The 16,671-nt window shown below is 42.8% G+C and overlaps 1 protein-coding gene across 1 annotated transcript in view; it reads right to left on the bottom strand.

Moving 5' to 3' along the window:
- The window catches only part of ubl3a (ubiquitin-like 3a), a 44,848-nt gene that overhangs the window by 6,676 nt on the left and 21,501 nt on the right, over positions 1 to 16,671 (bottom strand). Inside the window, exons 2-3 of the mRNA XM_083777908.1 lie at positions 5,465 to 5,573; positions 97 to 183 (exon numbers count right to left, since the gene is read on the bottom strand). Of these exons, the coding sequence (XP_083634034.1) occupies positions 97 to 183; positions 5,465 to 5,573 (196 nt within the window). The remainder of the gene's footprint in view (positions 1 to 96; positions 184 to 5,464; positions 5,574 to 16,671) is intronic.

Genomic DNA, 16,671 nt, shown 5'->3' with positions numbered 1-16,671 from the left:
CTGTTCCAGGGACCAGGAAGAGACGGGGAACTTTCCAGAAATGCACTGCTGTGTGCGTGCGTGTGCATGTGCGTGTGCGTGTGTGTGATTTCTCACCTCCTAGCGTTACATTGCCATGTAGAAAACGGCCCTGGTAGATGAGTCTCAGGATGTTCGGACTGCTGACTTGTTCCTCCTCCCAGTCTGAGAGAGAGGGGAGGGAGAGGATGAGTACATATACTGTATCCATTACCATACTGTACATATACTGTACCCATTACCATACTGTACATATACTGTACCCATTACCATACTGTACATATACTGTACCCATTACCATACTGTACATATGCTGTACACATTACCATACTGTACATATTACCACTCACTCACTGATTCTTTTCCTTATGATCATGAAACAACACCTGCATCATTTTAATATAGTATCTTTCATTCCTTCATTCATTATTCTTTTTAATTTATCGTTCACGTATAAATCTCTGGGATTATTTTTCACACTGCAGTCTCTCTCTCTCTCTCTCTCTCTCTCTCTCTCTCTCTCTCTCTCTCGTCTCAGGTGTAAAACTCTCATGTCCAAAACGGACTCATATCATTAAGAAAAATTGTAAAAGTAGCAAAGCGACAAGCTCTTGAGCTTGTCGCTTTGCTACTTTGGCTGCTTTCGTGTGTCGCTGTAGTATCACCAAGTAGAGCGTTAATTTACGAAAAAACACAAAAAGATAAAACATGATGGGAGATATGCATGCGAGGTTCCTGGCCGACACCAACGATAAACTAGATTTAAAAGAGACAGATTGTAACAGAGAGAAGGGAGGATCAATAGCTCCTCCATCCTGTGTTCTGACTGCCCTCTCGCCACATCCTCCCCACTCGCTTGTCTCGTTCCACTTCCTGTGTGACATTCACGCTGGTGATGTAGATCGGCTACTTTCAAAAGGCCAAAATGTCTGCAGGGCTGTAGCGGTTAATGTATGTTTTGTAATGATAATCCAAATCTACAAAGTAGCTAGTACCGTAACTAAAGCTTCAAATACATTTAGTGGAGTAAAAGTAAAGTACAAATACCACAAAATTGTACTTAAGAGTACTTTTTTTAAATTTACTTAATTTAGTTACTTTCCACCACTGTCCATCTGCCATCCTCTCCTTCCCATCATCATTATCCTCATTATCACCATAAATCATTATAATCACCAAATTCCATTCAGCCAGTAGATTTGAACACATCTGGGACCAACATGTTGGATGGTTGGACAGACGTTGGATTTCTGTCATAAAGTAATTAAGTAAGTCAGAGAGACTTATAGTTGGTATCATCCCCCAATTCAATGCGCTAGACCAGGGGTTTTCAACTGATTATGAACCAGGGACCACCACCCTGATTAAGAATCAACCTGGGGACCACTGTTGTGTTGGGTGGGGGGGTATGGGTGTGGTGTGGGGGGGAAAGCCGGAAATTAAATATTGACAGTTAAGGGATTTGTTTAATTTGTTCATTTGAGGTGAATTAAATCAAGCCCTTAACAGTAATTTAACTGACATAATGCTAGTCGTCCGGAGCTATTCCTTTCCCATGGTTGCCCTTACTCTGTTCTCTTAACCTTCCATATTAAACTCATAGATAGCAGACACATGTGATTGCATGATTATATGAGAACATTTCCTAATAGACTCAACCAGTCAATCCACTACACTTTCCCTTGAAATTCGAACACAGTTCTTGACATCCGACTTCTCAGTAACTGACAAAATGATGTCATCATACATCACCAAGTAATTTAGTGAACTAGTTTGTTTCCCAACTAGTGATCAAAAAACGAATAACTAATATGATCCACGGACCACCAGTTGAAAACATCTGCGCTAGACCCCTGGGAGATGGAATGCTGAGGTGGAGCGCAACACCTATACCACCAGCTCCCAGTACTTACAACAACACCTATACCACCAGCTCCCAGTACTTACAACAACACCTATACCACCAGCTCCCAGTACTTACAACAACACCTATACCACCAGCTCCCAGTACTTACAACAACACCTATACCATCAGCTCCCAGTACTTACAACAACACCTATACCATCAGCTCCCAGTACTTACAACAACACCTATACCATCAGCTCCCAGTACTTACAACACCTATACCATCAGCTCCCAGTACTTACAACAACACCTATACCATCAGCTCCCAGTACTTACAACAACACCTATACCATCAGCTCCCAGTACTTACAACAACACCTATACCATCAGCTCCCAGTACTTACAACAACGCCTATAGGGATGTCAAACTCAAATACACGGTGGGCCAAAATAAAGAAGTTGGTAGAAGTCAAGGGCCGGACTGTGTTTCAACACACGGGTAACGCGGTCAGGAGGACGTCCCAGGCAAATTAGCAAAAAAGTAAATGCATTTAAAACTGAAAATGCATTATTATTAAGCTCAGTTTCCTGTTCTATGATCCTCACAAAGCAGGACTTGTATTTTATTATGGTGGTCCGTGCAATATACCAGAGGGCCAGTTCTAATACTAATTAAATATCATCCCGCAAGATAATTCCCCCCCCCCCGGGCCTTGAGTTTGACATATATGACCTATACCATCAGCTCTCAGTACTTAGCGCACAACATCAAGCCGTGCTACTCATGCGCTGAGTTGGCGGTGTCTGGGATCAAACCCATGACCTTGCAGCTGAAAGGCGAGTGCTCTACGGACTGAGCTACCCAGACACAAAATACTGTATTTCTGTCAAAATACTTTCTTAATGTCCACATTCACAACACTAGAGGGAGTTCAACAAACCACGTGCAACCAGATTTCAAATAAACTGTAGTCGATTTAGTCGACAAAAACCCCACGATATTTAGTCGACTAAAACTAGACTAACACTAAAACATTTCAGATGACTAAAATATGACTAAAACGAAATTAAATTGTATCCGCAAATTGACCACGACTGAAACTAAATCAAAATCTGCACGGAAGGAGAAAGAACGGGCAAGAAAGGTCACATGGAAAGAGACGGAGGAGAGCCTAAGACAAAGGAGTAGGGTTTAAAAGCAGAGGGAGAAGGGAGCAGGGGGGGGGGGGGGGTCTGGCCACCAGATGTGGACTCTCTCCAGACTCAGTACAAGGTGTTAGTGTTTCACTACAGGCTGAAGTGCAGTGCTGAAGAACCCAACTCTAGGCAAAAGCAAAACACAGGGCTTACACTGTGCGTCAATATGACTCTGAAGTCACTAATGGACGAATTAACACAGAATTCCGCAGTGCACTTCCCAAAACCGACCCCGCACATCGGAAATGGGAATCAAATTGACCCCGAGCCCCCGATGCAACGTGCAGAGGGCAAACGCTATAATCTCATTGAGGCTGCAACGCTTCCTCGCTGGCTGCGCCAATCGAGTTTATCCTGACTTCTTCCGAGCGCATAAGCTGCCTGAGCCTAATTCAATGTCCTGTCATACTCCAACTACCTGCTACTCGTCCGCCACTGAAAATGTCTTCCAAACAATGAATTATGTTTTAATTTTCTTGTACAAGCTGGCACGGGGTCAGCTGCACAGGAGTGTGAGGAGGAGTAGCGTAGTAGAGCATAGTAGTATTGTTTCCCAAACATTGTTATGGGTCCCCTTAGTTTGTTTCCTACAATTGGTTTTTAATTGCGACGGTAGGTCGCAGATTACTATGAAAAAACCTGTCAGTCCGTCACGCCACTAATATATATGGCTGTAAGTCCGTCACACCTCGTGACACGTCACGCCACCATATATGGCCGTCAGTCCATCACGCCTCGTGACACGCTCCATAATATGGCACATCTACAACGTGAGCTTGTAGATGTGCTATCATCAGGCAAACATATAACCTCTCTTTTCTTCAAACATATACCGGTAACCTGTCTTTTGGGTCACAGGCTAAAAGGTTTGAGAATCACTGCTGTAGAGTGTTTTTGTAACGATCACAACCACACAGCCATACAGTAGTAAAAGTTAAATAAAGGCTCTATAGTTAATTTCCTGTACAAGCAAATGAACCACTTAAACCGTATATACTTTGTTAACCGGGGCCCCCCAGGGCTCAATACTAGGTATGTTAGTAAACTTAATTGCCATTTCTTACTATTTTAAAACATTTTAAAATAGTACAAATAGCCGATCTACAAGCTAAGATTCGAGATTGGCTAGTTGAACTATTTTTAAATGTTTTAAAATAGTAAAAAATGGCAAATACGTTTAGGGATAAGGGGGAAGGGGTGGCGCAAGATGGAGAATCTGTTCGCCCAAAATAGCCCGTCTACAAGCACACGACACGTCGAATTGCGACACGATGTGTAATGTTCTCCCCATAATAGGGAGGCTAGGGTGCTGGTGGGTTTGGTTGCTTGAGACATGCTTGAGGCAGAATATTGTTTTGTCACATTTATGGGTGTAATTGGAATAGCCATAAAACATAAATATTGTTGACTTTGTGACCACTGAAACTTGCTTTTCCTGTGTAGGACAGTGTACTTGACATTCGTATATCATTGACGACACCAGTTTTTCCCCAAACAATGGGTCGGGAGTCTCGGGACACGGTTTTGCGTCACAGACACGTTTTTATTGGGTTGCGAATAAATATCCCTTTTCATTTTATGTTTCCTACAAAACATTTTAAAGAACAAAAAGCTTGTTCAGATTTGTGCAAGTGAAAATAGCATATCTCTTAATCGGGTTTAAATGACTAATAATCTCTGTCGGGTGGAAACCGTTGGAAACGGGTGAAAATGTCCAAAACTGTTATTTTTCAGGATTCAGATAAAAAAATAGCTCAAGATGTTCTATTGTTGATGCTTTTGTGTGACGCTGTGCTGTAGTATGATCAAGTAGTAGGGCATTAATTTACGAAAAAACACAAACCTGGAGATTCCTCCCGACAGCAACCTTAATGTATTTTCTTGTCAGTTTGGATTCCTGGCCGGGGGTCGCGGCACCACATTTTTTGGCTCTTGAGATTAAAAGTGTGGGAACAATTGGACTTAACAGTGGTCCCCAAACGTTTAGCCGTGACTCAAAACAGAAATGAGATATTTGACTGGAACCCAAACTAGTGAAAATAGCAGATCTACAAGCTTGTAAATCAGCTATTTTCACTAGTCACTTAAATATTTGTTCTAATTTATGGAATTTCTTAGATTTAATGACATTACTGAAAAAAAAAATGGATTTTCCTATTAATTCATGAGAACTTTAGCTTTTTTGGGAATGTTCTTTGAAAATGTATTGAAATTATAATAATTAAAAAACAAATGTACGTAGGAAACAAAAACTAAGGGGACCCATAACAATATGTCCGCGACCCACAAATGGGTCCCGAACTCCCGACCCAGTGTTTGGGAACCATTGGACTACAACACTGGCCCCCGTTACTGCTATTGTTGTGTCAGTTCTAAACTTCTAACACTGCTCCATCTACTCACCCATTGGCCAGTTGTCATAGACATGTTTGGCGATGTCTGCCGCCGAGTCGTTCGGAGAGAAAAGGAACTCTTTTGTCTTCCCGCTGACCAAAATGAGCCGTAGATTGATCTGTAAAGTAGACAAGATAGGCACATTAATAGAGTACTGTGTGCGTGCGACTGTGTGTGTGTTATACTGGGAGTTGTCGGGGTTTATGGTTATTATGGTTAACCACGTTCAATCTGGACTCTTTTTTGGGCATGTCATTATAAAAATAAAATGCAAATACTTGCATGACAGCACAAAACAGAATCCCCTCCAGCCATGAATGCTGGGAATGCAGATCTACAAGCTCACAGCGTGTCGCATCAAGGCGCGATGTGAGCTTGTAGATCAGCTATTTTCACAATTGTATCATTTTGCAGCTTACTGGAACATGGTTACATCTGTGTTCCTGTCCTGTCAAATGTAATCTGTCAGGAAAACAGCAGACAAACTTTACAAAAATATTTTAAAACATCCTTTGGATCTTGGCTGGGAATCAGATCACATCTTTGCCAGCAGTACTAGATGACTAATACTTGATATTTACTGGCCATTGACAAGCGAGAGATAACGGTTTACTTCAAAAGGTATCATTCAGGGCATCTCAAAATGTCTTTACTGGTAGCACTATGATCAAATACGTGGACTTCAAATACTAAAGAATGTTTAAAGATATGTTGGGGGATTTTTGCCTTTATTGATAGATGTATAGTAGGTAGACAGGAGCCGGCCAGATTAATGGGGGGGGGGGGGGGGGGGACGCCATGGTCATCGGGATCGGACTCGAACCCGTGACACGCTGTGTGGACGGAATACCAGCCTAGGTGCCTGGACCGCTAGGCCGGCCCGGCCAGAATGAGTTTTTTTATATACGTTTTCTATATATATATACAACAAACTGATTAACCATTTAAGTATTATATACTTCTGCACACAATAATATAGTTCTCTCTCTTTCTCTCTCTCTATATATATATATATATATATATATATACACAGTATATAGATTAGCTTGACTGTTGGCCTGTGCTTAATGGCTCTCTGCCTTTAAGAGCAAGAGCAAAGGTCTGTCTGTAGTGCGTTCGCGCGCACGTGTGTGTGTGTGTGTGTGTGTATGGCTTGCTCTCTGTGCATGGCACAGGCACGTGTCATTGTTCCTAGCATTCCCATGTGCCTAGTCCCTGTTAGTCCACTACATCACTGCCACCCCCATCCCCCCATCCCTTTGGGACACACACACACACAACACACACACACGCACACACACACACACACACACACACACACACACACACACATGCATGCACGCACGCACGCACAGCCGGCTGCAGTGATGTAACAAAGCTAACGACGGATTGAAAATGAGATCTTTCTAAGCACAAATCAGCTTATGTGTCTACGCAACCTTTCCCCTATGCACAGTAGGCCTACACATGATACAGTATACTAAGACTAGGGTTGTCCCCAGGGCCGATCACGTCATTTGCAAATGATCGGAATTGGAAAGGGGAGCCAAAAAACGTGATTGGCACATCCCTAGTATCAATATTTTATCCATATCAGGATATTAGACTGGATATTGTCTGTGATTGTACTATCGGGAAAAATCAGTATCGGCAGATGCTAAAAATCTAATGATCTGAATCGGATTGGGAGCAAAGAAAACGTGATCGGGACATCCCTAGCTAAGACATAATCAATATTAATCAATAGCTTTTTTTCCAGAATTGTCTTCTATACAACCATAGTAGAGCAGGAAAAGCCTGGCCAACGACAAAACGATGTTGATCGCACAATGCAAAAACACAGACAAGCGACTTTTGCTGACTTTGCAGTGTTTTAACTGACAGAGGTGATAAATGACATCGCGTCTCGCCTGTGGCTCTACCTGCCGCAGTCGTGGCAGATCTGTTGATAAGTGGCTGCGTGAGAGAGAGAGTGAGAGAGAGAGAGAGAGAGAGAGAGAGAGAGAGAGAGAGAGAAGCGCGCCTTGTTGTGGCATCAACGCTCAAGCTGTCAGTTTGCATGGACGTGCACTCTGTGCCTGCAGACTGCACCACCGGAGTTCAATGGATCGCTTGAGTTTTGTAGTTTTGTACTGTTTCCCAAAAACAAAACTAAAACTCAATGATCTTTTTTTCAGTAATTTCAGGAAGAAATAAAATAAAAATCTAAGAAATGCCATACATTAGAAAACGAATGTTTAAGAAGTCATGAAAATAGCCGATCTACAAGCTCATAATGCGACACGGCACGTTGTGAGCTTGGAGGTCTGTTATTTTCACTAGTGTGGATCCCAGGGAAACGCCTAATCTCTCTTTTGGGTTACGGGCATAAAGGTGGTTGCACACATGACGCGTTTTTCGGAAAACCGATGGAGAAACGCTGCTAAAAATCTGAAAAACGCTCTCTGTGTGCAGGGACCTTAGACGTTTGGGAATCACTGATTTAGGGGTTCTAGCCCGAAGTGTTCATTTCTTCTGCTAGCATTTTAGCAAAATCCTGTGACGTGACGTGTCATTTGTATCATGATTGGAAGTTGTGTGCATTTACTTGCACACAACAAACACGACACTATGATTGGGAGCGATAATTACAGCAGAACGTTTTTCCACTTTGAACCCAGTCAGACCGCAGGAATGCATCCGTGGCATCTTAGATGTCAGCGTTGGCTATTAAAGCAATAATCATTTAACATTTTAGAAAGATCTTTAAAGTGTCAGAACTACTGTAAGAAGGTATTTGTAGAATCGGCCTCAGGTCTTTATGGCTTAAAAGACAGAAACTTGCTACAAACATCCATCTATCCTCACTCTACAAGTCATCATCATCATCATCAAGATTTACTGTCTCACTATAATTTTCTATAGCTACAACCATTTCTCTATGGAATGGAAAAAGTGGCGCCTCTTTAGATAAATAGAAAAACTGTTCTTCCACCAAAGACTCTCTTCCTGGTGCAACGCCTGATGGTTGCCATGGTGTCACCTTGACAACAGCCACCTACAAGGTGGAACACACACTCCTTTCATGCATGTGCGTGCTCACGCCCACGCACACGCACACACACACACACACACACACACACACACACACACACAACATCAACATCAGTGGCTTCTTTTAAGTCGCTTTTGAAAAAAAAAAAAATGTTCCCTATATATTCAGATCTAACTTTGTTTTCAAAAGCGGGGCTGTCACGATTACAAAATTGACGATTAATTGGCACACTAATAATTGCGATTAACAATTAAATTGTGTTTTTGGAATATATGAACATTGGAATATATAAATGTGAATGTATTTTCTGTTTGGTTTTTAGGCTTCATAATCACAAATTGTACAGGGCAGATATGTCAGATAACTTAAATTTAATAATAATTTAACTTAAAACAGCGGAAATAGCTGATTTACAAGCTTACAACACGTCACAAAGTGACATGTTGTAAGCTTGTAGATAATAGTTTCTGTCATTACTGGAAAATATCTGAGAATGTGCGATTTCTTTCCCAACACGGAAATGATTATGACAAAAATAATTACAATTATGATTAAACAATTATGTGATAGTTGTGACAGGCCTAATTGCAGAGGCGTATAGCTTCAGTCCAGGAGCCCATAGGCTGCCCTCACTGCATCCCACAACCTGGAATCAACTTGGTGAACTTCATCACACAGTGACTCCGTCAGTCAGTCAGTGACATATAGAGCTGGACAGCTGATCCTCCCTCGCAGGTCCAGACAAAAATAATGTTTCACCGTCTTGTGAATTTCCTGACAGACAGTTCACTCTCCCTCTTCCTCTTCCTCCATAACCTAAGGGTGCAGTCCTGCCAATTATTGTTCTCATTTCCTTATATTATCCTCCATTCTTGCCATTTTTTTGCCTTTTCACCCTGAGGATGTGTCTGAGTGGCATTTATCTTGCCCCCCCCCTCCCCATCTCCCTCAGGGAAACTACCTTCTCCCTGCTCTCCCTTCCACAGTGGGACCCGTAATGAGGTTTCACAGCCAGAGCAGGGAAGTCTATTCAATTAAAATATTTTCTCTCTTAACAAACAGTTGAGGCCACAGGGAACGGACGGGACAGAGGCGAGAGGGAGCATACACAGTCACGCCGCGTGCCCGTGCACACGTTCGCACACACATCCCATCCTTGCACACAAACATAACATATAGCACACGCTACACCCACATAAACACGTACATGCAAGTGCACACACTCATGCAAAACCCAGATGCACGCACAGGCACAACCGCACACACAGCTTGTTTGCTCTTCCACAGGCAGGCTCATGCACGGAGTGGACCTGAAGCAGAAACACAGTGTCACTATGCAAATGAGCTGCTTCACTCGCATCCGTTTATTCAAGGACAGGTTATTCATTAGCCACTAAAACTCGATATGCTTAGTTTACCAGCATCCCCGAGGGGTCTGTACTTGGCCTCCTTCTTTCACAACGCGTTGGTAAAGACAGAAAGGTATAGTCTATACCCTTCTGTCTTTACCAACGCGTTGTGAGCTTGTGCAACGGCTATTTTGTCTGAACGTCCGCCTATTTTCACCAAATGTTCACCTATTATTATGACATACCCAGAGCAGGGATGCAAGGGTTCATGTGGTTATAAGAATACATTCGCATGAGGTTGTTGTTTGCCATGAAGAACAGATCTACAAGTTAACACCGTGTTGTGTCGTGATGTGAGGCGATGTTATAGCTTGCTTAGCGCTGCTTGCCATGCCGCAAACAAACATGTGCTGGGAGTAAGTACTGCCTGGATGGATGGATGGGGTTCATGCGTGTGTGTGTGTGGGGCGCGTGTGTGTGCATTAAGTAGTGTGTCACTGAGATACAGCACTTTAGACCTTCTCTAGCAGTCAACAAATTACAGAAGGCTTCCTGTGGGACCTCATAAATTCATTCATACATTCTACATACAGTAGTTAATGAGCCGCTGCTGTGAATGTGGAGCTCTAACCTCTGGGACTGAGCATGAGCAGAGGAGGTGGATGCTGCATGGATGATGATGCATTATCATCATACCATATCAAACCATTTAAAACAGCTCTCGAGCCAAAGAGCCTATTGGGTAAGAGGTGCTCATTGACAAAATAGAAGCCCAACAAGGTGCTTTCATTACAAAGTGATGGGAAGGGGGGGGGGTCTTTTTGAGGGGCGCTAACCCTTCTATGACTGTCCCGCTTTCAGGGTCTGCATTGAAAACAAAAGTGTGTAAATACAAACATTGAAGACAATAGTGAGGACTTTTGTGTAAACACAAACATTGCAGACAAAAGTGAGGACGCAAATTGTGATTGGCCTGAATGACATTTGTGATGATTTTATTGGTTGAGCACGGAATGTGATGTATGATGTATGTGTTGAATGATGAGCGCCCCTCACTTTACACGGGTGTGATTCTTTTAAATAATGCCCTCCGGTTGTGGACAACCACACATATCTGTTCTGTAGACAGCTACACATTGAATAGCGGTGTGACGCAGGCACAGAGACGCCTGCTAGCGAAGTTTACAAAATCCCTCACAAATGAAAAGGAAAGCCAGTTGTTCCAAAACTATAGTAGACATAGATTACAGCTAGCTCAGCAGGCTTACTCGGCAGGTGATAGCAATGCGCAAGAAAAGCCTCTGAATTAATTTAACTCCGAAGAGTGTAGGTATCTGTGACTTCACTGAGCCACCCAAGGAGAGGATGGAGGCCGTGCTGGGTATGCACTTATATAAGCAGTTGATTGATGAAAAGTGTGATATTGAAACAATGCCTTAGGCAGCGTTCTGGGAGTGTATAAGCTCTGTTTTCCTCTGGGGGAAAAGAGTGTTTGCAGGCGAGTGTGTGTGTGTGTGTGTGTGTGTGTGTGTGTGTGTGTGTGTGTGTGTGTGTGTGTGTGTGTGTGTGTGTGTGTGTGTGTGTGTGTGTGCGACGTGCGTGCATCCAGTGCGTCATGGAACAGCTTCCATTGCAGCACCTATCTATCATCATGGTACAGACTTGGTAAATTGTAAATGGTGCATTTATATAGTGCTTTTATCCAAAGGGCTTTAGATTGTGCATTACATTCACCCATTCACACACACATTCACACACCAATGGCAGAGGAAAACATGCAAGACATACAGACTATGACTAAAAAGATATTTGCTGTAAAAAAGAAAACACACTGGGCTGTATTTGCAAATGTTCCTCCCAAAATATGGAGGTTCCGGTGCTTAACCAATGATTGATGATTGATGATTGATGATGACTTATCATCCTGACAGGTCCCTCCTCGGTCAGGCTCATGCTTCTCTGACCCACACTTACCAAAGGCACATTTGCAAATGATGTTATGATGTTGACATAATAATCAAGAAAGACAAGATAGCCGATACGATGAGGACGAGATTCATATCACGACTCGAGGCGCACTGTGAAAGCAAAGCCCCAGATATCTCTGATCTGCACATCAGAGGTATTTCATTTATCAAATGTGCTCAGCTTGACGTTGCAAATTAAACTCCATAGTGAAATAATTGGTCACACACGCACGTAGGCCTACGCCCTACAGTATGAGCAAAGCAGATGTCACTGTGTAACTTAACATAATCCAATGATTACAGGAATGTGACATGAAGAATGAGGAAGTCTCTGATCAATTTCCAGGTACACACCGAACATGGCATCTACTATCGGTTGTTTTTGCTGGCGTATTTGTCGTACGGTGAAATATAAATCTGGCTTCACTGCCAACTCAGCTTTCTACTATATCAACCTGGCCTCAAAAAGATACAGTAATGCAAAGCACCCGACTGGTAATCCAGTCGCAGTGTGCCGCGGGTTCGACTCCCGAGCCCGACACGGCCTTTACTGCATGTCTTCCCCCATCTCTCTCCCGTTTCCTGTCAGCCTACTGTCTGTCCCTTCAAAAAAACAATAAAAGGCGTAAGCCGCAAAAAAATATCTTAAAAAAAGAGGGGAAAAAAAGTAATGCAAAGCATTCTGGTTGAGCTAAATGAGCTTAATGACGCATTTGTCTGCTCTTCGCTCACTCAGACAGAACTCCAGGAGATCATTAACTAAGAAAGGATGACTTAACTGAAACTACATGACGCATGATTCTACTACTATTCTAGAGACATGAATCATGTCATGAATGCATTCAGAGAGACTGCATGAGGACGTTCATGGCACTATCATAGATAAAAGAGTGTCTACATATGGTACGTTAAAAGGACTTATCCTACACTAGGATCATGTCAAGAATGTGAATATTGTCTCCTACAACTACAAGTATTTATGCCACACTTACGTTCTCAGTCACAGCCCAGTGCTTCGATATAACATGCTTCACGGTTTGCTTGGCTAGAATTTGTATACATTTTCATGGTTTACGTCTTCTGTAATTGAGCAAAAATAAATTTAAATTGTAGTAGGGTTCAGTAGTAGGGATGGCAGGAAATGCTGCCACGCACGCACGCACGCACGCACGCACGCACGCACGCACGCACGCACGCACATCTACATCATCACGTTAAACCTATAAGCAGTATATAACCTCTATAAAAATAACCTTTCACCTAAATCTATAAATGCACCAAGTCTCTGTGCGTACGTACGTACGTACGTACGTACGTACGTGTGTATTTCCAACTTGCATCGTCCCAAGTAGGCCAGTGCCCAACGGGCACCGCTCTAGTCCGTTTAATTTGGCTTCATGGTAAACAGTTTGTTTTCCCCTCTCTCACCTATACTTCCAACAAAGCTCCCCGTCTCTTTTTCTCTCCCTGTCAGACGTTACGATGTCTCTCTCTGCCTCATTCATCACACGATCGGCCCATTCATTCATCTATAAATCGCTCCTTCTCCACCTCTAAACCTATCATCTCTCCTGTCTGACAACTCAGATCGCTTTCTCTCTCCCTCTCTCTCTCACTGGAAACACTCACAGCTGAATTCCTCTCGCCTGACAGATGCCTGCAGGTAAAATGCCTTCGATCACGCGTTCTCCTGTATCCCTCCCTTTCTCCATTGCCATGACACCAACCCTTTCCGCTCTAACAGCCTACTGTGGCGTGTAAGAAACGGAAGAATGACAATGATGGCCATGAGTGGGCCAGAGCGCTGGAACTGGTCACATGTACATTGAGGGGCTGTGTGCCGCAGAGTGGCAGTACAGTATGGGAGTGAGAGTGTTCCAATAAAGAAGCCATCTTTGGTAGACCTTATGAATGCAGCAGTACTTAAGTGTCATCACTTGATAGCCAATGGTATGTGCTATGTCCAGTATTCCATTGACAAGATAGACATGTAACTGTAGTGTATTCATTGTACTACAGAGGGCATACAGAACACTACAACGGCCTTATACACCTTACAGTAAGTGCCCACTGAGACAGGAAACACCAATAAAACTCTCAGTTGAATAAAGGGTTACAGTGTATTAGTAATACACTTCAAATGACTGCTCAACACTCCTAGAGAAGACAAATTAACACACTAAGTGTTGGCCGTGCCCAGCTGCACTGAAACATTTATTGCCCCGAAGGCTATTCACAGTACAACCACCGCTGTTCAAGCAAAAGTGAAGGCAGGGACTGTTTCACAGTTGGCTTTCAACTGTCTTTCAACGGGCTTATTACACAGTAGATTGATTTATAAGATTGTCCTGATTGGCGATAGAATTGATAATATGTCACAGATTTAAGGGAACATCACAATAGGTTTTTTTCCCAAGGTGATATTTAACTAAGAGTGTTCTATAAAAGCTAGTCTAGAATCTGCACACCTTGTCAGACTTTAAAACAAGTAAAAGTACTCGTTGTGCAGAATGTCCCAACGTATAAAAAATCTTTTGAAAGTATCAGATCTACAAGATCACAATACGTTGCGACAGACAGTGTTCAAATAAATGTAGTGAATTTTTGCCCTGAAAAGTAGTGGAGTAGAAGTAAAAGTATTGGAAATTAGAAGTACAAATACCTCAAAATTGTACTTAAGTACAGTACTTAAGTAAATCTACTTAGTTACTTTCCACCACCGCAAACCAGACCCCCACACAACCACATCTCCATTGTTCACATGCCGCCTCGCCAACATACGTATGGATGGTATACGTACATGTTGCTGTACGACCCACACCAACACTGACTTTTAAAATATCGCCCGTTTTACTGTAAGTAAGCCACAGGTATGTCCATCTTTGTTTCAAAACCAAAACACATGTAATACCGTCCACAACCCACATTACCATATAATTCCTCTAACACTCATGCATGGGTAAATATTTACCTAGACGTATATGACACTACCTACATGACCCCTCCTACTCCCGCTGTCCCCTAGCAATGTTATTGTGTATCGGACATTTTTAATGGCCACGAATCACAATATGAAAACAGAAAGGATCGCCCAAGCCTATATGTGCTCTCCCTTGTGTTTTTTTAACAAGCCATTTATTTTACTTTGTAAGTTGTTTTGACATTATTACCACAGGAAACCACTAAAGCGTCTTCTCCACTTCCATGCTAGGGCAGGAAACTAATGGTCATGCCTGGGTGTACAGCACACAGTAAAATCCCTGGTGCAAATTTTAGGGGGAGAGAAAAAACCCGGACTCAAATGAAAACCCAGTCTAAGCCATTTGGGCCCATGTTTTACACTTTATTTTATAATAGTAAAGAAAAATCCTGACCAGTAAGATCTCTTGACTGAGAGCTAAGCTTTAACACAACTCTTCACTTCTGATGGGGAGGGGGGTCTGCGGCCAAATACATATCATTTTGGGGGTCCTTGGCACGTAAAACTTTGAGAACGACTGATTTAGAAGGCAATTTTGTAGAATAGGCCTCAGGTCTCAACGAGTTAAAAGGACACAGTCTATTTGACAGTGTGTTAACAACAACAGCAGGTGTCGGCGGGCTCTGAGAGCCAGTGGACCAGCACAGTAACAGGTGTACACTCTCTGCAGTGTTTAAACCGCTGCCAAGCGTGAACGTCATAAACTTAACGGTGCCCTTGACTCCTGAGGACGAAGCACTCGCCCGTCACACGTGTTCTTTATCTCGCCGTTGACTTTGAACACGGAACACCTCCTCGTAGGAAATATTAACCACTTAAACCCTATATACTTCTGTTCTGACTATTTATTTCACAGAATGTTGGCCTGTTTCCCCCAAATGTCCGCCTGTTAGCACATGCCCAGAATACAGACGCTATACGGTTCATCATGTGGCTATTAAAACATCACAGACACATGATGCGACAAACAAAAGAGAGCAGAGAGAGAGAGCGAGGGAGTCAAAGGAACCAGCAAGTCTGGACAAAAATAAAATCTGGCTGCGACACTCAGCCATAATAAATTAATGTCCCATGATTTACTGAGCCCAGCGGCGGCGTCATCTCATATGATATGAATGCCCAGTGTGTATGTGTGTGTGTGCCCTACTGGCTCAGTTAACACACATACTGTACTATAATCATGTTATTATGTGTTCGAGTCCAGCACATGACCCATATTTCATGTCATCCCCCCTCTCTCTCTCTCTCTCTCTCTCTCTCTCTCTCACACACACATTTATCGTCACTCTCCACTGAGCCGTGAAACATCTATAACTTACTGTAAATCCATCAATTCACAATCACAACAGTGTTGTTGAGAGAACAGGACACATACTACCCCAGATCAGTTTTTTCTACTGCATAATACTTGCTCTGGACTGTGTAAGAGAGAGAAAGAAAACAATAATGATAACTTAAATGATACCATGAATATGCAAACGGTACTGATAGAAAGAAATAAGGAGTGCTGAAGGATCAGGTGGTGTCTGAAGAGGTGACTTGAGGTTGAAAGACTCTGTCTGCAGTCATCGAAATGTGGCCACTTAAAAATGTACAAAACGAGACAAATTACTCAAAACGTAGACGTGCCCTCCCTTGTTCCCCACTCCCCACTGTGGCAGGTTTCAGTTCAGCGAATTCATGGAGCGCTCTGCTACTAGTCTGACAACAAGGAAACCTGCTTTATGTCTATTTCAATGCAATGCATTATGCAATACTTGTCTTTTTGGATGCCTGGAAGCTAGATGAGATCAGGTAAGAACTTCATAGGTCCCGTGAGGGAAATTCAGTAACCAGAGGCAGCACAGCAGTTCAGATACAGTTAGAGGGCAAGAGGAAATACTGTA

The sequence above is a fragment of the Protomyctophum parallelum genome (assembly GCF_964188405.1).
Source record: "Protomyctophum parallelum genome assembly, chromosome: 1".
NCBI classification, from domain to species: Eukaryota; Metazoa; Chordata; class Actinopteri; order Myctophiformes; family Myctophidae; genus Protomyctophum; species Protomyctophum parallelum.
Note: the sequence above shows the minus strand (reverse complement) of the source record. Positions and strands in the feature narration are given on the sequence as shown.